The following is a 25,615-nucleotide window of genomic DNA, read 5'->3' as shown; positions in this document are numbered from 1 at the left end:
AACTGGAGTCAGACGCAAGGTAATTTGAAGTCAGTTAAATATTCAACTATCTTGGTAATTCACTGAAGTTAAAGGCCTAGATTTGTGAGAGATTGAGAATCCATGTCCTTGTGCTAGTGGAAAACTAGAGAAGCCATCATGTTAATACATGCTTTTTGCTAAGAAAGGGTTTAATAAAAAGGGGCGGGGGGTAATAAAAAAAAAAAGGAGGTAAAGTGTTGGCAATTTCACAACATATGAATATTTCATACTAAAAAATCCAGAGGTTTCAATAAGTGATTTCTAATCAAGTCTGCCTCTCCATGAAAAAATAGGTGGTCTGAAAAGGGTTGAGTAAATTTCCGAAGAAATATAGTGGCCTTCTTTTCCTATGCACTTCAATGGCTTCTAGTTAGCAACTCATACAAATGCCATAACACTAGTATTACACAAAATGAGTATTACAGAGAAATTACCTTCTTGTCCAATTTAAATGGATTACCAAATGTATGCAGCCTTCGGGGCTGATCAGAGTCAAGCTCTCGAAGAGGAGATGGTATCTGTTTTAGGTACTCCTGATAATTTCCCATTTGTGCTATTGGTACACTGTGAACTTGATCTATTGGAATTGAAGATAGTTTTTATCAAAAGACTATGCCTATACAAACAGTATGACATTGTTTGTTTTGCCAGGATTTAATTCTGGCTGATTTCACGCATCCAGTTTTCATATTATCCCATCTTTTTGATCATGATACAGCCACATAAAAGTATATAGAAATAGATGCTTAAAACCCATCTTCCTCCCAACCAACATAATAGTTAAAATATTTAATATACTACTTCACACACTGTGGAAGGCTTGCCTGGGGTTGAAGAAATCAATGTATGTAATATGTGTATTTATCATCTCACCTTAGAAATGAGTGATAGCCTCCTGGGTACAGTTTTTGTTTCCCCAACATTATACACAATTCTTTTTGGATAGGATGGGTGGAGGGAAAAGAATGGAGACAATCTGATCGCATTAATTGTAAATGCACTGAGGCTACTACTACACTGATGTATGAAATTATTATGTAATATTCCACCTTACATGCTACTCTGAACTTTGATTACCCAAAAAGCCCCTTCCTAACTGCCAAACACATTTTATTAATTAGAAGTAAACACCAACAACTTGAGAAATGTCCTTTTCTAATATCGTCAGCACACTGAAAACACACTGAAAATTCAGCATTTTCTTAGGAGTCCTTGTGATTCAGGTCCTCAATGTGTTCTTGACTGCACAACATGTCAAAATTCACCCATCAACCCCTTTGCTCAGCAAGGAGGTAGGCTGGGTAGCAGATTACACTAGAATTAATGCCAGTTGTAATATAGACACCTCTTCAGGAACTGGACACAACTTTTTTAATAGTCATTAGATGGTAGTGACGTTCTATCACTACTTAGGCCAGACGAATATTTGTAATCGAGAAATATTGTTACAAGTCCTATTTTTTCTTGTCTTTTTTTCCTTTTTCTTGTCTATTCTTATTTCATTCTTTCCACTATTGTCTTCTACTCATCAGGTGCCACAGTGTAATGAAGCACTTTAACTGCAAAGTACTCAGAGTACTTCTCTTGAGCTCTACTACTACTACTGTCATTTATGGCTAGCATAGGTTATTGTACTGCCTGCTGAAAGTCACCACAGAGAGAAAAAACTGAATTAGCACCACTCTCTGTCACCGAGAGTGGTGCTCCTTTCAGGTCAAGGGTGAGGCAAGTTGGCAGGATTTGGTGGGGGGGGGGGAGGAACTTGCTCTGCCAATGCCTATTATGTACCTATTACATGGACAGAGGACTTCAGTGTCCAGGACTGTCCTGAAGATATTTGTCTTTTGATATACCCACAAAGATGGAAAAAAGGTGAAACAAAAACAAACAAATGCTGAAGAAAACAAGACTGTTCTTAAGACAAAGACAGTCAAAGAAATTAAATGGAAGATATAAGTTTTGTCTTCCATGAGCCACTGGAACATGTCTAACTTATAATAAAGATGTGGTGGGAAAGCCCAAGAAAAGCCACTGGGGTTCGTGTGCAATGGCAGCCATCTTAGAATAAGTTTATTTCAGAAACACAACCTCCCAACTAAGCATCTATTGAAGAAGGCTCAACTTTACTCCATTCAGCACACTATACAAACTTATGCTAATAGTACTAATTACTACACATATTAAGATATGCAAACAATAAACAAAGTAAGCTAACCTTCATCTTGTCCTTTGAGAAACTTGCGAGTTATCTTCATAAGATTAGACCTCATTCTTGTTAAGTGATCCAAAAGATTCCTTCTAGGTATATCATAAGCATTTCTAAAGGTCTGAGGTTTCAATTCCTACAGTTGCAGCAATATAGTAAAGCTTTGATTAATACTACATATGAAATAACATCTAATACTTCAATGGAAGTGTATCGAAAATAACAACATTACACATAATGGTGCTTACCTTATTCAGCAAAGCTATTTGGAACCCAGCATACTCCTTCATATTGAGGTCTAGAAGTCTATGAGGAATTTCCCCAGTAATCCCCTGTAGCAGTTGTTGAAAATCGTTCCTATGTGCCATAGACAGGTTGTGTGATCTGCTTCTGACCTTAATTCCAGTCTCTTGCGCTACCTTTTTGCCTACAGAGCCAATGACTCTATCGGACTCTATTTTGGCCTTAATTTGAAATAAATAAATAAATAAATAAAATTGATAATATACTCTTAAAAGGATTAGTCAGAATATTAAATTCATTCCTAATTCTTACCTAGATGATTCGGCAATGTGCTAATACACTATAAAAAATATAATGTGGATGAGTGTTTAAGGTGGTTTGCAGAATGTACTACTATAATTCTAAATCATTAGAATATGGTAAAGTTTTTGCGTCCAGATCTTTCAGGAATTTCTAGGGTGCCCATTATCGTAATATCTAAGCACCAATATGCATGCAATGCTTTTATTTTCATAAAAATGCCATGATTACGATTATTGGAAAACTGCGCCAGAATTTCTGTATGTGCTCATGGATTTCACTTTTCTCTGTGAGAACTGCTGAAGTCTTATGAGAACTCTCAAAGTAACTTATCTCATTTAACTGTATTTACTATGGACTCATATGATGGTATTAATTTCTTTTTTTAAAAAAAATCAGTAAAAGATAGGAGAAGAACCCAAGATTAAAAGAAGAGAGACTTCAGCTCCAACAAAATAAGGGAACACACAGCAATCTTTTGATTCTTCCTCCATTTGGCAGACAATCCACCACAGCCAGTAATTTTTCACCTGCCAAGTATGTCCCAAAATCAAATGTATTCTACCAATGCATCACTAGTAGTTTGGTAAAATACAGTTGAACAATGAGCCAAAAATCATTTGAGAACTTCTGACTGCCATACAATGTTCACTCAGAGGTTGCACTTCAGAAGTTCCTTCCATACTGAAAGTTCAAATGTTATTTCCCATTTTAAGAAAAACAAACTGGTAGAATCTTTCAAAAGGAACCAAACATTTTAAGGAGGATTACTAATATACTCTAATGTAGGTATAACATACTGTACAACAATGTATTTTATGTATTTTGAGCCAAAAATGTATAAATATACAGATTTATATATTATGCAGATTTCTGAGCAAAATGACCACACAATTTGGTAAGATTCATCACAGATTTCCACAGGCGATAACTAGGAGTTTAAAAAATAAGATTTATATTGAGGGCTTTTAAACTCTGTTTATGAAATTTTAACATACAAAGTCATTAATATTTGCATCTCTATATCCTTTTGTGTCAAAGCTATTCAATTTTGTGATTATCCAAAAAGAGTTGGAGACACACAACAAAATAGAAAGCGATAATGGGAAATCAATGGTTTTTACCTGCTAGAGCAGGAGACTAGCCAGGAGATATGGGTTCTACTCCCCACCACTGCCAGTGGCTTGGGGTGTAACACTGTCCATTCTCTGCCAGTTTCCTCATTTGTACACAAGCACTTCAATAGGGATGAAAGGCACTGTTCTCTATGTTTTATATTTAGCTAATGCCTTTCATCTTTCATGAATCCTGAAGCACTTCAAAAACTCTGGGCCAAATAGGAAAGGCGTCTACATTCTGGCCCAATTACATATAGGCACAAATCCCTAATCACATGCAAGGTGATTTTTAGCACAGAGCAGAAAGGACTGTGCCTTTTCAACCACAAATATATTCAGATTGGCACATATGAAAACGCTGCTTGCATACTATATACCTTGAGTTATCCAATCAGTCACATTTCAGTATGCATGTATAGTTTAGCCTATAACAAAGTTTTCAACTAATTTAGAGATTGGAAGATGTACCAACTGTAATCACATGCAGGAATTCAGGTAACTTGAGGTTTCTTGCCCCTTTACTATGAGAACCAATACGGTTCACTGATATTTTCAAGTTAGTCTGATACTAAGTGTTTTTCAATTTTAGTTTTCATTTTTTTTTTACTGCTCTTTTGCAGCAACATTACCTGTTGACTCAACTTTTTGAGGTATGCAATGACACTGTAACTAAGTCCATATTCTACACCATCTGCTATAAGGTTAGGCGCTCCCATCATTCTCACAGCTTTCTTCAAAGGCTGAAACAAGTAATATATACACTTACATATGTATATCCTTGTATATTTGCATCCTTAAGTTTGTATCAAGAATTTAAAGCACATTTTTGCTTAATGAGTTCATTTCAAAGTGAATTTGTAACCCTTTAAGGCAACATAACATCCTTTTCCTTTAAGTACTGCAACATTAATGCAGAATTATTAAATATTAGTGGAGGTATAGTTCAAGCAGTAGTTATACCTGACCAAGTTTTTATAACATACAGTCAAAGGGAAAAGTCAAGACATGAATGTAAATTTTAGGAAAGTTATTCTTCCGGGGAATACATGATGCCATAAATGTGAAATCCTAGATTTGTACACATTAACCTTTTATTATGTTTAGAACATCCTAATTGCTTTATAAAATATAATCCAAAAGAATGCAGTTAACACAAGTTAATAACTGAAGATACAAGTTTACCATAAATTATAGGATACAGCAGAAAATTTAAAACACACATACAATAAATCATCTTACCCCTAAATAGTAAGGAGGCATTGTCTTCAAATAGCTTTCAAATGACTGCCGCCATTTTAAAGTTGGCTTTGCCTTGTGTACTTTGAATAAGTCATCTAAGAAATTATACAAACAGAGAAAGTTAAACGAGAGGTGAGCTTCTAAATGTAAGGCATCATTCACCACCTATTTTCCATGAACATTTCTTCTAAAGGTTCGTCCTACTACACTAAGGCTTAATCAGAGCTAATTACTATTGGATGCAATCTATGCGGTGCGTAAGGAAGGCAGAATCTTGGGAGTGGGAAAAGAAGGGCTTTGCAGCAGCAGCAGAGGGGAAAAAGTGGCAGCCACAGCATATTAGGAGGGGAGTTAATCTGAACAATAAACACTCATTTTTAGAAATCAACAGGATTATACTCAGAATCAGGAATGGTAGTAATTTTTTGCTAAGTGAATCTTGAATATAGTAGATACCAGAAAAAAGAGAAGTTCTCTTTTCAGCAGGAACATTACATTCTTAATGTTTTGGATTTGCATAGGCTTATGATTATTAACAGCAGCATTAATAACCTACAAAATATAACTAGGCTGAAGCAATTTTCCATCTGCCTACTACATCAGAAGGACTTGAGAAAGCTGTATTTACCTAAGAGTGGAAGGAGGACTGGATAATTGTAAGGCATCACAAACAGGTTCACACAATTCAGTGCTGTACTGGCTTTCAAGTAACCAAAAGGATGGCCAAGTTCACTATATTTTGCACTATTGCTCACATACACCTGCAATAAGAAGAGTTAATGTAATTCATGTTGTACATAAATAGTTTTAAAGTTAAAGGTGTGATGTCAGTAAGTAAATCAACACATGTAATTAGAATTTCATTCCAAGTTATTTACAGAAAACTATTTATCAGATAAATGTCCTTTAGTTAGTACATATTCAACTTGCCTGCCAGCAGGTCTGAGGAGATTTCCTTTCCAGAATAAACTGGGTCAGCGGCGAAGGTTCTAACTCATATTTATCAAAAGGTAGTTTGTCAATGACCATTGGTTCACAGTCAGTGCAGGAGAACTTCACTACAGGGTGAGATGTGCGAGGTGGCTAAACAGAAACATTCAGCTGTTAAGTGTGGGTCTGCACCAACAAACACAAGATCTAGTCATACTAAATCTTATTCTGAAACAATATTAAAGTGTTTTGGAAAATTGCCCCTTAGTATTTACTACCTACCTAAACTCAACAGCTGTTCAAGGTTCAGTAAGATGAAATATTAAGTTAGTGTTCCTATTTCTCTATTTCAGAGACACATTAACAGATACTATCTTAATGTAGAGTGTAAATATATTCAGAAAGTAAAAGCTAAGTACTTTAACTGCTAAGTCAACAGGTCAGGCAAGGACAATGATTTGCAAATGGAGTAATTATCCTACTCTAATGTCTTTATTTATGACTGAGGGTATGTCTACATCTACAATTTTGAAGCGCTGGTTGTTACAGCTGTATTAGTACAGCTGTATAGGGCCCGTGCTGCAGAGTGGCCACACTTACAGCAACCAGCGCTGCAAGTGGTGTTAGATGTGGCCACACTGCAGCGCTGTTGGGCGGCTTCAAGGGGGGTTCGGGGAACGCGAGAGCAAACCGCAGGGAAGGAGACCTGCTTGCACAGGGGTTCGGGGAACGCGAGAGCAAACCGGGGAAGGAGACCTGCTTCCCCGCGGTTTGCTCTCGCGTTCCCCGAACCCCCCTGCAAACCGCAGGGAAGGAGACCTGCTTGCACCGGGGTTCGGGGAACGCGAGAGCAAACCGGGGAAGGTGACCTGCTTGCACGGGGGTTCGGGGAACGCGAGAGCAAAGCGGGGAAGGAGACTTGCTTTCCCGCGGTTTGCTCTCGCGTTCCCCGAACCCCCCTGCAAACCGCAGGGAAGGAGACCTGCTTGCACCGGGGTTCGGGGAACAGCCCACTCCACTTCCTTCGTCCCAGCCCAAGCTGTGTGGCTGGGGGAGGGGACTACACTACTGAAAGTTTGCAGATAATACAAAAATTGGGGGAGTGGTAAACAATGAAGAGGTCAGGTCACTGATTCAAAGCAATCTAGGTCACTTGATAAACTGGGCACAAGCAAACGATATGAATTTTAATACAGCTAAATGTAAATGTAGACATTTGGGAACAAAGACTAGCCCTTGCTTACAAGATTGGGGAATCTATCCTGGGAAGTAGTGACTATGAAAAAGATTTGGGGACAGGGATGGAGTGTGGGGGATAACCAGTTGAACATGAGCTCCCAGTGTGATGCAGTGGCCAAATGAGCTAATGAAATCCTGGGACGCATGAACAAGGGAATCTTGAGGAGGAGTAGAGGTCATTTGGCACTGGTGCAACCACTGCTGGAATACTATGTCCAGTTCCAGTGCCCACAGTACAAGAAGGATGTTGATAAATTGGAGAAGGGTCTGAGCATAGCCACGAGAATGATAAGAGGATTAGAAAACATGTCCTACAGCAGTGGTCTTCAACCTTTTTAGGTGCAAGATCATGTTTTGAATTTACGATCAACACAGGATCTACCCCACCCCTTCCTCAAGGCCCCGCCCCACTTACTCCCCGCTTACCCCTCCCCTGCCCACTGGAGCTGCCGGGGGATCCCCCCTGTCCCGGAGGGGAGCTGCCACTGCCTGTGGGGATTGGGGAGCTGCAGGGGGACCCTGCCACTCCAAGCAGCAGAGGGACCCCGCAGCTCCCAGCCATCACAGGAGGTGGGAGTACCCTGAAGCTCCCAGCCGCTGTGGGCTGAAGTCATGGAGGTCTGCGGTCCATGACCTCCGTGATCAAATCGTAGCCTTAGTTATGTTCTTATGATTATATTGTTGTTTTGACAAATGAAGTATGTAGAATTTTAAAATATCATGCGCATAATTTTTTGGCATAGAATTCCCACACAGATAAATAAATAACCTCTTGAAGCAATACCACTAAAGTTCCTTATGTTCTTGTAGAACAAGCCCTCACTCTAGGAGGGGAAGGAAGATGCGACTACTGGCAAAGCAGGATATAGCCAAAGATCCTCTGCGACGATATAGCTTGACCTCAGACTCGTTCTGCTATACCGAGAAATCATCTAGGTGATTATCTACTTTTTGTTCTTTTCAGGTAGAAGGTGAGAGCATGTCATACACATCAAGGAAGTGAGGTCTCCCTTCTTCAGACGCATGTGGTTTTGGAAAAAACAAAGCACTGATTGGTTCATAGAACGTAAAGACTGGAAAGAACCTCGGGAGGTCATCTAGTCCAACCCTCTCCTCAAAGCAGGACCGATCCCCAGACTCCTAAATGGCACCCTCAAGGACTGAGTTTACAACCCTGGGTTTAGTAGGCCAATGATCAAAAACACTGAGCTATCCCTCCCCACAAATGTGAAACTCCGAAACTACTCAGGAAGTGAATTTCGGATGTAGTTCTAAAGAGACTGTCCTTATGGATTACAGCATATGGTGGACCCCACCATTAGGGTTCCCAGCTTACCTACCCTTCCAGTTGAGGTGGTGGCCATAAGGAAATCAACATTCACTAATAAGTGACATATGTAACATGCACTAATAAGTGACATATGTAACATGTAGATAATGGTTCAAAGGGCGGCTTTGGGAGTGCCAAAAGTACAAGATGCAAGTCCCAATGAGGAACAATTTCCTTTATTGGCAGAAAAGTTTTAAGTCCCTTTATGGATGTGGTAGTCAACAGGTGAGCAAAAACTGAACAACCATCTGATAGTGGATAGCATGCACTGATTGCTGCCACATGAACTTGTACAGAGCTGTGGGAAAGCCCAGCTGCTTTGAGAGAGAAAAGCTAGTCCAATATGAGGGATATATCCACTGACTCTGGAGATAAATGTTTTGATGTAGCCAGATGGAAAAATGTTTCTACTTGGCTGAATAGCATTTCTTAGTGGAAACCTTTCTGCTATTATTAAGGATGGTTTGTACAGCTTGAGAGCAGTAATGTTCTAATGTTGATTCCCAACCAAAAGCTAAAAGATTAGAAAAGCACTTCAGGGTTGGTATGTTTGGTCTTGCCCTTCTCCTGCATCAAGAGACCAGGAAAGGACTGGATGGTGATCAGAGAATCCGATGACAGTTGTAGGAGTTTTGGAAACCAAAACTGTCTGGATCAATCAGGGACTATAAAGATGTCACTTGCCATTGTCCTAAATAATTTTCTGCAGGACCCGAGGAAGGAGTGCTTAGGGAGGAAAGGCATAGCTGAGACAGTCTGATAAGGGAAGAAGGAAAGCATTGCCCTGAGAGTGTAGTCCTAGCACTCCTGTGAAGCAGTGTGTTCTACATCTCTCATTTGTTTGAGAAGGAAATAGATCTCGATTGGGGGTTCCTCACTGAGCAAAGATGCTGTTTACTAGCGAATTATACAATTCTCACTTGCGATCGATAGCAAAAGGCCTGCTGAGGGTATCTTTTAACACATTTTGAATTCATGGAAGATAAGCTGCTATGGCGATTCAATTCTTGATACACCAATTCCACGGGATGACTGCTTCTACACTCAGGTAAAATATGGTTGTCATGTTATCTGACACTGAGACATGGCGGGACCTGACGAACTGCAGAAAATCCTCTCAAGTTTCTCAGACTGCCTGGAGTTCCAGAACGTTGATATGCATTCTGGTTTCTCAGGAGGGGGACATCTACACATACCTGACAGGGATCCTTCCATCAGATCAGGGAAGACATTACTCTGGAAGGAATTGTTACCATGGTGTTCATGCTGTGTTTGGTTGATGAATGCACTGTCTGGAGCCAGACCTGAAGGGAACATAGGTGGAGTCTGGTGAATGGGGTTGCATAAGTACATGTAGCCATGTACCTCAAGACGGAAAGACTAGTTTTAACTGGAGCTTGAAGAATGAGTATAGCCATTCATCTGCCATGAATCTGTTTATGATTGTTCTTAGTGGACAGAGATGCCAGGATTTCTGCTTCATTGGGCGATGAAGAAGGCAATTTTCTTGTTACAGATGGAACTGTTTCATACTCTTCCTCTTCCCTGGGGTCTCAGGAGAAGTCTCTGACTGTTCCCTTAGAAGGGAATGGGGAGGTGATTTCCTGGCAGAAAGCATGGGCTCTCTATATCTGACACACAGGTCCCAGGTCCCCCAATATGGCCAGCACGTTGGTTCAGGAGGCAGTTGTGGGGGTCTCAAAGGCATGGGGTATCAACGGTCCTGAGGGAAATGTCGAGGCAAAAGTTGGAACCAGAAGGCTCTGGGTCTCTTGTCTGGACTAACGTTTCTTAGAGGAGATGACGACTCTTCTAGAGGTTTGAATTTTGCTAAGGAAGGGAAAACAAGGGTCTGGATCCAACAGCAGAATCGACAGTTTTGGTGGAAGAAAAGCAGCACTAGCAGATAGAAGAGGAGATAGGCTTCTATTAAAAGTACATCCCCTAGTAGAGTCAGGAGAGGAGGTCCCAATGATGAGGGAAACTGACTCAGAAAAAGCAAAGATATCCTCCAGTGTAGTATAAGTATGATCTCTCTGGAGTATGAGTCCAATCCATATATGCTGTCAAGGTTGGAGGACGGAGGCACCATGTGGCCAGTATGCGATAAAGTGATGGTACCTTCAGTGGTAGAAGCTGATCATGCTGGAACCAATGGATCCTGTCTTTTTGCTTGGATAGTACCAGTGGAGAGGGTGTGATTGATACGGAGTCCACTATAGATAAAGCCATGTATTTATGAGCTTTAGAGTTATGTCCCTGAGACTCAGGATGTACAAAGTCTTTAGGGTTTGAACGAGCAGATTTGCTTGATTTAGGCAAAGTTGCATTGGATGTCTTTGAAGCAGAATTAGAGGGTGCTCTTATGCTTGCCCAAGTGTTCTGTCTCCTGACAAGATGCCGAACGGCAGAATTTGTGGGTATGGATTGTCTTGCAACAGTCAGACCTTCTGGCAGGAAGTGCGCTCTATGTCAATTCAGGCTGATGTTTGGGGGTTGCCTCAGCCTGTGTCCAACGCCAGCTTTGTGGCCTTCTCCATGAGGTCTTTTCTAAGCCAGAATTCCCTCATGTCATGCCTATGGCTAGGGAAAGAGTGGCAGGTAATACACTTAACCGCGATGTGTGCCTCCCAAAGACACTACAGACAGAGCTGGTCATTGTTGCTGATTAAGACAGAATGGGGGCAGACACAGTTTGAAGTCCCAAGTTCTCCCCAATACTCACAAGGGAGTATGGGAATAGAAAAGGTCCCCAAGTCGGGAAATCTAACTACAAAACTGCTAAAAACTATAAAACTATTTAAAACTTACTATCAGGAACTATATACAAAAGGCACCATGGGTAACTTTGAAAAATTTACAGATTGAAGGAATCAAAGGAAAGCCTCAGACACTGGAGGTTCTGACCAGGCCATGCGGCAGCAAGAACAAACCCGAGAGGCAGTTGGTTAAGACATGCCATGCATATGTTATGTGAGATTGGTAAAAGCAGGTACAATAGTTGAAGAACTTTTATTTAACAGACCCCTTCTTGTCACTAAAATATTAGTCTGTGTCCAAACATGTCAAGCAATCCATATTTTCTAATTAGTTTTAAAAACCCAGATTAAATCAGATTATATAATTAAACTGTGTGTAGTTCAATAAAGTCACAAAATCATCTGAACTCTATTGTCCCAAGTAAGTAAGTTTTTATTTAAAAAAAGAGGGGGGTTAATTTGGTTGAAGGGAATCACCAAGTTTTAAAATATCTGTAAGGGAGCTGCACTACTAGAAAGTGTGGGAACCATGGGCCTCATAGACTCATAGGTCAGAAGGGACCAATCTGATCATCTAGTCTGAGACCTCCTGCACAAGGCACGCCACAGAACCCCACCCATCCAATTTTATAACAACCCCTATCCCAGGACCGAGTTATTGAAATCCTCAAAATTGATCTGAAGACCTCAAGCTGCAGAGAAACCACCAGCAAGCGACCCGTGCCCCACGCTGCAGGGGAAGGCGAAAAACCTCCAGGGTCCCTGCCAATCCGCCCTGGAGGAAAATTCCTTCCCGACCCCAAATATGGCGATCAGCTAAACCCTGAGCATGTGGGCAAGAGTCACCAGCCAGCACCTAAGAAGGAATTCTCTGCAGTAACTCAGTTCCCATTCCATCCAACATCTCCCCGCAGACCATTGAGCAGACCTATCTGGTGGTAATCCAAGATCAATTGCCCAAATTAACGATCCTATCATAACATCCCCTCCATATACTTATCAAGCTTTGTCTTAAAGCCAGGAAAGTCTTTTGCCCCCACTACTTCCCTCGGAAGACTGTTCCAGAACTTCACTCCCCTAATGGTTAGAAACCTTCGTCTAATTTCAAGTCTAAACTTCCTAATATCCAGTTTATACCCATTCGTCCTCGTGCCTACATTAGTACTAAACTTAAATAATTCCTCTCCCTCCCTAACATTAACCCCCCTGATATATTTATATAGAGCAAGCATATCCCCCCGCAGCCCTCGTTTTGGCCAGGCTAAACAAGCCAAGCTCTTTGAGTCTCCTTTCATAAGGCAGTTTTTCCATTCCTCGGATCATCCTTGTAGCCCGTCTCTGAACCTGTTCCAGTTTGAATTCATCCTTCTTGAACATGGGACACCAGAACTGCACACAGTATTCCAGATGTGGTCTCACCAACGCATTGTATAACGGTACTAACACCTCCTTATCCTTGCAGGAAATACCCCGCCTGATGCATCCCAAAATCACATTCTCTTTTTTAACAGCCGTATCACATTGGCGACTCATAGTCATCCTGCTATCAACCAGTACCCCAAGGTCCTTCTCCTCCTCCGTCACTTCCAACTGATGCGCCCCCAACGTATATCCAAAATTCTTATTATTAATTCCTAAATGCATAACCTTGCACTTTTCACTATTGTATTTCATCCTATTTCTATTATTCCAGTTTACAAGGTGGTTCAGATCTTCCTGAATAGTATCCCTATCCTTCTCCGTGTTAGCAATACCCCCCAGCTTCGTGTCATCCGCAAACTTTATTAGCACATTCCCGCTCTTTGTGCCAAGGTCAGTAATAAAAAGGTTAAATAAGATCAGTCCCAAAACCGATCCTTGAGGGATTCCACTAGTGACCTCCTTCCAGCCTGACAATTCACCTTTCAATACGACCCTCTGGAGTCTCCCCTTTAACCAGTTCCTTATCCACCTTACAACTTTCATATTCATTCCCATCTTTTCCAATTTGACTAACAGTTCCCCGTGCGGAAGCGTGTCGAACGCCTTACTGAAATCTAGGTAAATTATATCTACCGCATTTCCTTTATCTAAGTAATCCGTCACCTTCTCAAAGAAGGAGATCAGATTGGTTTGACGCGATCTACCTTTACTAAATCCGTGTTGCAATTCGTCCCAATTACCATTGACCTCTATGTCCTTACCTACTTTCTCCCTTAAAATTTTTTCCAAGACCTTGCATACTACAGACGTCAAGCTAACAGGCCTATAATTACCCGGATCACTTTTATTCCCTTTCTTAAAAATAGGAACTACATTAGCAATCCTCCAGTCATACGGCACAACCCCCGAGTTTATCGATTGCTCAAAAATTCTCGCTAACGGGCTCGCAATTTCACGCGCCAGTTCCTTTAATATCCTCGGATGGAGATTGTCCGGGCCCTCCGATTTCATCCCATCGAGCTGTTCAAGTATGGCCTCTACCTCAGTTGCGGTAATATCCACTTCCATATCCACATTCCCGTTTATCATCCCTCCATCATCGCAAGGTTCCTCACTAGTCTTATTAAAAACTGAAGCAAAGTACTTGTTTAGATGTTGGGCCATGCCTAGGTTATCCTTAACCTCCATTCCATCCTCAGTGTATAGCGGCCCCACTTCTTCTTTCTTTGTTTTCTTCTTATTTATGTGGCTGTAGAACCTTTTACTATTGGTTTTGATTCCCTTTGCAAGGTCCAGTTCAATGCGGCTTTTAGCCTTCCTCACTTTATCCCTACATGTTCTGACCTCACCAAGGTAGCTTTCCTTACTGATCCTGCCTTTCTTCCACTCCCTGTAAGCTTTCTGCTTTTGTCTAATCCCCTCTCTGAGTTGCTCTCTCATCCAATTTGGCCTACAACTCTTGCCCATGGTTTTTTTCCCCTTTCTCGGGATGCAGGCTTCCGACAGTCTCTGCAGCTGCGACTTAAAGTAATTCCAGGCCTCCTCCGCATTTAAATCCACTAATTCCTCAGTCCAATCCACTTCCTTAACTAATTTCCTTAACTCTTTAAAATTAGCCCTCGAGAAGTCAAAAACCCTAATCCCAGATCTACATTTGTTTATCCTTCCATGTAGTTTGAACTGAGTCAGCTCATGATCACTCGAACCAAGGCTGTCCCCTACCACCATTTCTTCTACGAGGTCCTCACTGCTCACCAACACCAAATCTAAAATGCCTGTAACTCACAAAACTATGTTAAACTCATTGACTCAAGTGAATGAAGAAAGGCAGACAGATCCAGGGTATGCCCGTTGTGGAGCACCGGAGACAGGGAGTTCATTTGCAGGAGCTCTTCTCCCACTAAACAGCTCCGTAATACCCAAGTGCACAATGTTTGGGGGTAGGTGAATGTATTTTTATTCATTTTATTTTTAACAGCTGCAGGAGATTAATTTTTCTTCAGAATAGGCTGGCCTGCCATACAGTTCAGAAGGCTGCATACGCCTTACTGGACTGGGCACAATGAGACAATGAATATACAAAAACTAAATAAGAACTAAATTTAAGAATAAAATACTCCCACGCACTACACTAATCTTCAATTTTCTATACTGAGTTGAAGCACTTCATGTTCTCTGCAAGCCAAATGCATAGAACACCTTTAAGTTTGTAAACTTTAATAAATTAGATGTAGGGCACAATGACTAACAGTGAAGATCCTCTTATAAAGAAGGAAATAGCCCAAAATTCCATCAGTTCAACTGTAATATTTTCAATCAACGCTGAATGTTATGTAATACTACATTACAAACACAAATTGGCACAGGTACATCCTTTTATTCGTAATTAAATAGAGCCCAAAGAAAATTAATGTATTGCCAGTGAAGACTTTTTACATTTTGAGGTGAAGTTTCTACTGTTTGTGGTAGATTAGAAGCACTGAACTGAACAGGAGATACGGGCCAACTCTGCCACTTATGCACTGAAACAACACCGCGAGCTTCACCTTTTCCCAGTTTAGGAGATATTTACACAGAGGTCCTTCCCCATCCCCTCACAAACAATAGTGTCTTTTGGATGGTTAAATATGATAGTTAACAAAATAAAGAGATGAATCTGCATCAGTTCTAGGATCTTCGTTTGCATTCTAAATTGTGTCCTAAGGGAAAATTCTCAGTTTGAATTCTGTTCAAACTCCAAAGAGACACATTTAAGTAAGATGTTTTTATGTTCATAGCATTGTGTTCAGATGTTAGTAATAAAAATCTTATAGGCAGTTTGTTTCTTAAAGAAGCAGATGTCTCTTACGCAATTATTCCACAATGAACATAGTATGTTAATTGCCATTCAGTATCTTATTCACAGCAGTTGAAACAGCTGTGTTTGCTGCATTTCCTTTCAGACTTTAGCCTGAATTTCCTTTGCAGTGCTCATATTTGAACCAGGTAGCCCAGGATTTAAAACCCATGAACAGGAAGCAGTTAAATGACTTTTCCCTCACTTCCACCTCACTTCAAGTACTTACCAATGTTGGAGAATTTTGATCTGGCCAAAAAGATTCTGGAACAGGCCAGTGGCCTATGGGAACTCCAGTTTTAGGGTTTGGTCTGACATAGATAAGTTTGTGACAGCTGTGCCAAGGGTGGGGTCCAAAAGACCGAGCTATATCCATTTGTCCATCTATAAAAAACAAAATTACCTCCATAACTCTATATTTAATTATACAGTATTTCAAATTATTTAAACACTTTATATGGCGTGTGCAAGGATTTTTATACACCTTAAGAGGGATATCCTTAAAAGTACATTAGAAACCACAACAATAGTACATACCAGCAAAAATGCTAACTAATTTAGAGTGGAGTAACACTGATGAACGCTTATTGAATGAGAGTCTGAAAAAAAAATAGTTCTATTACCTGATGTACTGTGAACTCAATTGAAGTTTCCTTTCCTTATCACAAATACTAGATGAATCAAATATTTTCCTGGTGCATGAAGATTTAACACACATTACTCTAATATGACTGACACCAATGAACTTTTAATGTACAACATTTCAAGGTTAGAAAAAAGTTCATATTTTCCATGAACATGTTCTAGAATAAGTAGGCAAGTTATTCATATTTAGAACAAATAGGCTGCAGGAGGAGGGATAGCTCAATGGTTTGAGCATTGGCCTGCTAAACCCAGGGTTGTGAGTTCAGTCCTTGAGGGGGCCACTTAGGGATCTGGGGCAAAACCAGTACTTGGTCCTGCTAGTGAAAGAAGGGGGCTGGACTCGATAACCTTTTAAGGTCTCTTCCAGTACTAGGAGATCAGATATCTCTATTAATTTTTATTTATTTTTTATTTATAAAAAGGAGTAAATCTACAGAAATTTAATCCACTCAAGAATGTGGCCATATTACTACATTAGAAAGGAACAATGGTGTCTAACACTGTAGTGCTTCTTCCAAATTAAACTATGTACAGTTATGGCAATTGTTAAATTTGAATATCAAGTGTAAATCTAATTGGTTACCAAAAGTATGTAGAATTTTTGAAATACCTTCAGTTGCTGAAGGATCTGGTCCAGATTTTTCAAAGTTTATTACTACTCCACTTTGCACTTTCTGAACCAATGACTCAAGACACTGATTCAGCATTCTTGGAGAACACACACAATACGAGCGACCTAGGATGAAAGAAAGTCTCAAGAACAAGTCTACTTCTTTATATTTCTTCCTTCAGCTTCAAAATTTTCAGACTAATCCATTTAACAGAAGTCTAGCTATAATGCATTTAATTTAAGACATCTACATCCTTTCCCAATGTAACAAGTATTCTAAAACTGCATGTTTATTACATTCTCAAAATTGTATTGGCCATTCAAGCAGGTATTTTTGTTTATAAAGCAGTGGCCATTCAGATAACACCATATCAATATATATCACATGATGGTATTTGAGGCGCTGCAGTTATGTACCATTCTGAAGTAACCTGTATAAGGAAATAGTGTAGCACCTTAGATACTATGTTAGTGGATTATTGTTAGCAAATATCTTATTGGTAACTACTGTATAACCAATCACACAGTAATTAGAAAAATAAAAAAAAGTATCAGCAAACTATACAATTACTTAAAGTAACAAGTTTTGTGTTTATAGAATAGAAGATGTCTTCATAGATTATGTCTGTCAATATAAGTAAGGATTGTGATTGTCAATGTAAGGAAATGATCCAAATGACAAATAATGCCCAGCTGTGCTCTTTGTATCAATATCTCAAAGCCAAAAAAAAAAAAAGAGTACTTCTATTACATCCTAATGAGGAACCTGAGGTATTGCCCTAATACCATTAAACATTGCACTGAATCCTTTTAAAAAGGTATAGCACAACTAGTATGATTCTATGTTCTGTTAAAATGCTCAAGATAGCAATCGAAAGAGACTTATAAGGTCACGCAGTCCACATCAATGCAAGATTGTCTCCTACACTATATTTTAAGTCTGTTTTCCCAAGGGGGCATCCTATGTTCCCTGTAAGCTGCGCAGCCATGCAGCAGGCTATCAAGGGCCATGCAGGTGGGGAGAGGCGCCCTCCCGCAGCCCAGCTGGAGCTGCCAAGAGAGGTACCCCTCCCAGGTCTGCCAGAGATGCCAGGGAGAGGAGCCCCTCCCCTGGCTGGGCCCAGGCCAGGCCCAGCCAAGCCAGAACTGCCACCGTCAGGGAGAGGCCCCTCTCACCCAGCCCCAAGCTGCTGTGGTGAGAGAGGGCTGGGGGAGTCCTTTCTCCCCACTGCAGCCCCAGGGCAGCCTGCACCCCAAACTCCTCATCCCCAGACCCACCACAGAGGCTTCACCCCTACCCAGAGCCCTCACCCCCTGCACCCAACCCTTTGCCCCAGCCCTGAGCCCCCTTATCCCCTGCCCAATCCCAGAGCCCACACTGCCGACCAGAGCCCTCATTTCCCCACAGCCCAACCCTCTGTCCCAGCCCTGATCCCCCACACACACACTCTGAACCCCTCGGCCCCACCCCCACCACACATCTTCTCCATATTGGTGCACATAAAATTCATTCCACGCATGAACGTAAAAAACAGTAGTGTGTCCATAACTTCCCCTGGTAGACACTGCACAGCTTAATACATCTGTAAATGTTTTTCCTACCATAATTTCATTTTATTATTCCTAGTTATACCTCTGTGTATCACTATGTATTTTCTCTTCTACTTTGGAGATTATGCCTATCAAGTATTTTTAAATTTATGTCCCCTCTTAGTCATCCCTTAGTCAAGCTGCTGACATTTAGCTCTTCATTTTTACTCATCAAGAAACTAGAAGGGCTGACTTACGATTTTTGCTGAGGTACTTATGGAGAAATACATAAACAAGTTACAAAGAAAACGTATGTCACTTAATTGATGCAGCAAGACAGTCTATTAAATGACTAATGAAGTTCTGCATGCATCTAGGTAACAATTGAAAACATTTTGTTTTAACTTTATTGCCTTTTACATTTTAAGAATTTCCTTGTTAACTTAAGGTCTCTATTGCATTCTTGGAATGTGAGCTCCCCCTTGTGGCAAACTTCAACACCTTTTAAAAGGATCAAAAAGCCTGTATAATCCAGTGGTTAAGGCATCTGCTTTACATTCTGAGAAGTTGGGGATCACATCTGATTGAAGTTTCTTTTACACCTTTAAATTCTTTCCTTTTCTCCCTCTTCTCCCACCCCAATTACTATCAAATGGATTTTTTTTTATATTTATTCTTATTTTTTAATACGTGGTGTGTGTTCATGGCACTATATAGAGAAAAACTCCTGGACTGTACCAGCGAAGTTTACAGTCTAAATGAGACAGATAATCATGAGAGATTGCAAGAGAACACGAGACACAGTGGAGGAAAAGGGAAAATACAGACTTTTGTCCAAAAGTATTTTTAATTTAAGAAATATTTATAAGTTCTCAAAAGAAAACACATTCCATGGCCTTCAAATGCTGGCATGTCCCATGCCAGCAAACTGAACACTATCTCACTATCGAGCAGATATCATGATTCTTAAGACTTCTGGATGAGTGCCTAAAACACAAAGTATATTTTTCCCCTTCTGCTCAAAACTGCTGAAGAAAGCAAATGCACATCCTTTCAAGACTATTAAGATGAATTTATTTGTAAATTTACTACTTGTGTCCTAAGAGAGCTGTAATATGTAGCCTTGTTGTGCCTAGAGTTTTAAAGAGATTAAACCAAGGAGTCAGAAATTTTCAAATACTATCTAATACAACTGAGCTATATGCTAAATCACTTTTCTGAAAGATCTACTTTGTTAAGTGAAGCTATGGCACTCACCTCCTGTGACTTCACACATAGGTGTAATTGCTGAGTCATCAACGGGCACACCTGCTATCTGCTCTGATTCTGGAGTCGTGATGCCAGGCAAACGCAGAACTAAAGCAAATAGTCTCTGATCCCAGCGAAAAGGTTCCTTAGTCAATTCACTTCCAGGTAAAGGAGAATTGAGAGGTAAATGGAGCTGAAAAGAAAAATATGTAAACTTTTTCTTCACAAAACAGTGCATTCAAAATCAAGTAGCTACATGACTGCAATTTATTGTACAAGTCAACCAAATGGATATGTAACCCAGAGACACTTATATTATAACAAAGATCAGATATTTTATATATAAATAAATATGGGAGATCCATAATTAAGTCAGCACTGTACATAAACTCATTTCACAGCAATATGACGTTCTGAAGATGTACGTTTACTTTAAAGTTCTTTAAGCTTGTTTTATTGAGAATTTCTGCAAGCAGAACTATATTTCTGAAATGTTTTTTCCACAGCAATATTAAGATCTCATTTGCCTAAAGCACACTAAATTGAAGTTTGTTTTTGGTAAGCACTGAAAGGATCCAGGCTCATTTCAGAAAGTCTGTTTCTCTGCATTCATCTTCAAGATAAAATGTACCAATGAATGAAACGATCAACTAAATGGAAGACCAGAATATTGGTGGGTATGATGATCCTGCAAAAGAAACATTTCAGTGCCATCATTATTAGAACCTAGCACTAATGATAAATTAAGTCTGTTACAGGCCTTCCAGCTTGCATAGCAGCTTAACTGAAGAGTAGTTCCTGCTTATCTTTATCCTTTGACAACTTCTGGGGTTCATTTGGTGATTACACCATAAGAACTAAGAGTCAAAGACTTAACTTGATAAGAATTGCAATTTTTATGACAATATCATCTTTAATGTAGCATACAATGAGCAATTTAAAGAAATGATTGAAACACTTCACTTTGGATATACTACAGACAGATTTTAACTTTTAGGTCCAGCACAATATGGTGCAAGAAGAGAAAAATAAGAAGATTAAAATTAATATTAAGGTAAGATGACATTGCATGTTCACCCAAGGACATCATAATGTCTAACAAGCATCCATACAGGGAAAAATACCTTCCTACTGCATGCTGTTGACTCATAACATCTGAAGAGAACTATGAAGAACTTTTAAACTGCTAACAATGCCAACCAAGAATACACAGTACAACACGTCTTCCCCATTTTATTTTCATTGTCTGAACAAAGGACAAAGAAGTTACTCACCTTTTGCAGTAACAATGGCTCAAAATGTTCCCCCCCCCCCATGGGTGCTCCACTGTAGGTATGCTTGCATCCCTGTGCTGATAATGGGAGAATTTTTGTAGCAGTGTCCTTTGGGCCCACATATGTGCTGTCTTTTCTTGTGCTCATGTTGCCGCTCTCCAGATTTGAGATAATGACACCCTTGAAGAAGGCAACAGATGAGACTGACCTTGTTGAGTGTGTATTAATGGCATCTGGAGGGATCATATGACGAACTTCGTAACAAAGTCTGATACAGCTCAAGACCCACTTGGAAAGTCTTTGGGCTGATATTGCTGAGCCCTTGGAACTTTCCACCATGCAGAGCAAAAGCCTAGGGGAGTTCCTAAAGGCCTTTGTCCTGTCCAGGTAGAAGGCCAGGGTTCTCCAGACATCCAGATACCCAATATATAAGACGGTTACTCACCTTTGTAACTGTTGTTCTTCGAGATGTGTTGCTCATATCCATTCCAGTTAGGTGTACGCGCCGCGCGTGCACATTCGTCGGAAAACTTTTACCCTAGCAACTCAGTGGGCCGGCAGGTCGCCCCCTAGAGTGGCGCCACCATGGCGCTCCATATATACTCCTGCCGGCCCACCCGCTCCTCAGTTCCTTCTTGCCGGCTACTCCGACAGTGGGGAAGGAGGGCGGGTGTGGAATGGATATGAGCAACACATCTCGAAGAAGAAAAGACGGTTACTCACCTTTGTAACTGTTGTTCTTCGAGATGTGTTGCTCACATCCATTCCAGTTAGGTGTGCGCGCCGCGCGTGCACGTTCGTCGGAAACTTTTTTACCCTAGCAACTCCAGTGGGCCGGCAGGTCGCCCCCCAGAGTGGCGCCACCATGGCGCTCTATATATACCCCCGCCGGCCCGCCCGCTCCTCAGTTCCTTCTTGCCGGTTACTCCGACAGTGGGGAAGGAGGGCGGGTGTGGAATGGATGTGAGCAACACATCTCGAAGAACAACAGTTACAAAGGTGAGTAACCGTCTTTTCTTCTTCGAGTGATTGCTCACATCCATTCCAGTTAGGTGACTCCCAAGCCATACCTAGGCGGTGGGGTCGGAGTGAGAAGTCGCGGCCCGGAGCACTGCAGTTCCGAAGGCCGCATCCTCCCTCGACTGCTGGACCAGGGCGTAGTGGGAAGCAAAGGTGTGGACCGATGACCAGGTCGCTGCCCGACAAATTTCCTGGATGGGCACACGGGTTAGGAAAGCCAGCGACGACGCCTGCGCCCTGGTAGAATGCGCAGTCACACGGCCCGCAGGGACATGGGCCAAGTCATAACAAGTCCTGATACAGGACGTAACCCAAGAGGATATCCTCTGGGAGGAGATAGGAAGACCTTTCATACGATCTGCTACCGCCACGAAAAGTTGGGGGGATTTTCGGAAGGGCTTAGTCCTCTCTATGTAGAACGCGAGAGCCCTACGGACATCCAGCGAGTGGAGCTGCTGCTCCCTGCCTGAGGAGTGAGGTTTTGGGAAAAAAAACCGGAAGGAAAATCTCTTGGTTGATATGAAAGGCTGAGACCACCTTGGGCAGAAAAGCAGGGTGTGGCCTCAGCTGCACCTTATCCTTGTGGAAGACCGTATATGGAGGGTCTACCACCAGAGCTCGGAGCTCCGACACCCGTCTAGCTGAGGTGATAGCCACTAGAAAGGCAGTTTTCCAAGAGAGGTAGAGCAGGGAGCAAGTAGCTAACGGCTCAAAGGGGGGTCCCATGAGCCGGGACAACACCAGGTTAAGATCCCAGGTTGGGGCAGGGGGACGGACGTTAGGGAATAAACGTTCCAGCCCTTTAAGGAATCTCGACACCGTCGGGTGAGAAAAAACGGAGCGACCATCCACACCCGGGTGAAAGGTGGAGATAGCTGCTAGGTGGACTCGCAATGACGATAAAGCCAGACCTTGCCCTTTGAGGGACAAAACGTAGTCTAATATTTCGGAAACCGAAACTTCCATAGGGCGGAGATTTCTCTCTACGCACCAACAGGAGAAGCGCTTCCATTTCGCTGAATATGTGGCTCTTGTGGACGGTTTCCTGCTGCTCAAGAGCACCTCTCTCACGGGCGTAGAGCAGCGCAGCTCTGAGCCAGTCAGCCACGCAGGAGCCAGGCCGCCAGGTGCAGCGACTGCAGGTCTGGGTGACAGAGGGTCCCGTGGTCCTGGGTAATCAGGTCCGGATGAAGGGGCAGGGGAACTGGGTCGGCTATGGCCAAGTCCAGCAGCATGGTGTACCAGTGCTGCCTGGGCCACGCCGGGGCCACCATGATCACGAGCGCCCTGTCCCTGCGCACCTTCAGGAGGACCTTGTGGACCAGAGGGAACGGGGGAAATGCATAGTATAGGTGGGTCGACCACTGGATGAGGAAGGCATCCGCTATCGACCCCGGCTCCCTGCCCTGAAAGGAGCAGAACGCTGGGCACTTCCTGTTCCCCTTGGACGCGAAGAGGTCCACCCGGGGATAACCCCACCTCCGGAAAATGGAGAGAGCGACATCCGGGCGAAGGGACCACTCGTGTGACAGGAAGGATCTGCTCAATCGATCTGCCAGAGTGTTCCGTACTCCAGGGAGGAAGGAAGCCCTGAGGTGAATGGAGTGGGCTACGCAAAAGTCCCAGAGACGTATCGCCTCGTGGCACAGGGAGGAGGACCTGGTGCCGCCCTGCTTGTTGATATAGTACATCGTCGTCGTGTTGTCCGTAAACACGGCGACACAACGACCCTGAAGCTGATGACAAAACGCTTGACAAGCAAGGCGGACCGCTCTCAACTCCCGTATGTTGATGTGGAGCCCCACCTCCTCCTGGGACCACAGGCCCTGTGTCCGCAGGGTCCCTAGGTGGGCCCCCCAGCCCAGATCTGAGGCATCCGTTGTCAGGGATACCGATGGCTGAGAGGGGTGAAAGGGAAGACCCGCACATAATACGGACTGGTCCAACCACCAGCCGAGAGAATCTAAGACCTTCTGGGGAATTGTGACTAACATGTCTAAAGGATGCCTTTGCGGCCTGTAACGGCTGATAAGCCACAGCTGGAGAGGCCTCATGTGGAGCCGAGCGTAGCCGGTCACAAAAGTGCACGCCGCCATGTGGCCTAACAGGGTTAGACATGTCCTCACTGACGTCAACGGGGCTGACCGCAAACGTTGAACGATCGCCGCCATGGTCTGGAACTGTTGCAGAGGTAGCGAGGCCCTGCCCACAGTGGCATCCAAGACCGCCCCGATAAATTCCACCTTCTGCGTGGGCCTCAGAGTGGACTTGTCTGTGTTTATCAAGAGGCCCAGACTTGCAAATATGGCGGTGATCAGGCGGACATGGCTGCTGACCTGCTGTTCCGACGTGCCCCGAATCAACCAGTCGTCCAGATAAGGGAACACGTGGATACGGTTGCGCCGAAGATGCGCCACGACAACTGCCATGCATTTTGTAAACACCCTCGGGGCCGTGGACAGGCCGAATGGGAGGACTGCAAACTGATAATGAAGAGCCCCCACAACGAAGCGGAGAAAGCGTCTGTGGCGCGGCCAAATGGCAATGTGGAAATACGCGTCCTGCATGTCGAGGGCGGCGTACCAGTCTCCCGGATCCAGGGATGGAATAATGGTCCCCAGGGATACCATGCGGAACTTCAACTTCACGAGGTATTTGTTGAGTTCTCGCAGGTCGAGGATAGGCCTGAGGCCCCCCTTGGCCTTGGGGATCAGAAAGTAGCGGGAATAAAACCCCTTGCCTTTCTCGTTCTCCGGAACCGCCTCTATAGCTCCTTTGCTGAGGAGCGTCTGCACCTCCTGTCGAAGGAATTGCTCGTGAGAGGGGTCCCTGAAGAGGGACGAGGAAGGAGGGCGGGAAGGAGGAGACGAAACAAACTGCAGTCGGTATCCCGTCTGCACCAGGCTTAAGACCCAGCGGTCCGATGTTATTTGGGACCACGCCGGGAGGAAAAACGAAAGGCGGCTTGAAAACGGGGGGAAAGGATCCATAAGGGAAACTGTTACCGCGCCCTCGGGCGCACCTTCAAAATGAAGGCTTAGGACCAGGCGGGGGTTTCGAGGAGCCTTGGTTCTGCCCCCCTTGGTTCCCAGACTGCCTGCGCCTGCCGTTCCTGCCGCGGCGCCTGTAAGGGTCCTGCCGCTGGCGGAACTGGGAAAACGGCCTACGGTGCTGCTGTTGTTGCGGCCTAAAGGGTCTACGCTGTGTCACGGGGGTGTGCATCCCGAGGGACCGCGCAATGACCCGGTTGTCCTTTAGACTCTTAAGTCTGGGGTCTGTCTTATCGGAAAACAGGCCCTGGCCTTCGAAAGGAAGGTCCTGTATCGTGTGCTGGAGCTCCGGCGGAAGGCCGGAAACCTGCAGCCAGGAGATGCGACGCATCGTAACTCCTGACGCGAGGGTACGGGCAGCCGAGTCCGCAGCGTCCAAGGAGGCTTGTAAGGCCGTGCGCGCGACCTTCTTGCCTTCGTCCAGGATGGCCGTAAACTCTTGGCGAGCATCCTGTGGCAGCAGCTCCTTAAATTTGTCCACTGCCACCCAGGAGTTAAAGGCGTATCTGCTCAGCAGGGCCTGCTGGTTAGAGACCCTGAGCTGCAGTGCCCCAGCCGAATACACCTTACGGCCAAGGAGGTCCATCCGCCTGGC

General features: G+C 43.1%; 1 protein-coding gene across 6 annotated transcripts in view; it reads right to left on the bottom strand.

Annotated features, from left to right (window-relative positions):
* The window catches only part of INTS6 (integrator complex subunit 6), a 108,274-nt gene that overhangs the window by 36,149 nt on the left and 46,510 nt on the right, over positions 1-25,615 (bottom strand). For 5 of the 6 annotated variants that reach the window (XM_030564390.1, XM_030564399.1, XM_030564383.1 and 2 more), the window contains 10 exons: positions 19,686-19,869; positions 16,899-17,024; positions 15,873-16,027; positions 6,058-6,210; positions 5,756-5,888; positions 5,128-5,222; positions 4,518-4,628; positions 2,476-2,691; positions 2,237-2,363; positions 456-598 (listed from right to left, as the gene is read on the bottom strand). In XM_030564390.1, the coding sequence (XP_030420250.1) occupies positions 456-598; positions 2,237-2,363; positions 2,476-2,691; positions 4,518-4,628; positions 5,128-5,222; positions 5,756-5,888; positions 6,058-6,210; positions 15,873-16,027; positions 16,899-17,024; positions 19,686-19,869 (1,443 nt within the window). The remainder of the gene's footprint in view (positions 1-455; positions 599-2,236; positions 2,364-2,475; positions 2,692-4,517; positions 4,629-5,127; positions 5,223-5,755; positions 5,889-6,057; positions 6,211-15,872; positions 16,028-16,898; positions 17,025-19,685; positions 19,870-25,615) is intronic. The other variant, XM_030564416.1, reaches the window with a different exon arrangement.

This window comes from Gopherus evgoodei, chromosome 1, assembly GCF_007399415.2.
Source record: "Gopherus evgoodei ecotype Sinaloan lineage chromosome 1, rGopEvg1_v1.p, whole genome shotgun sequence".
Taxonomy (NCBI): Eukaryota; Metazoa; Chordata; order Testudines; family Testudinidae; genus Gopherus; species Gopherus evgoodei.
The sequence above is the reverse complement of the archived record's forward strand: the minus strand, read 5'-3'. Positions and strand labels throughout refer to the sequence as shown.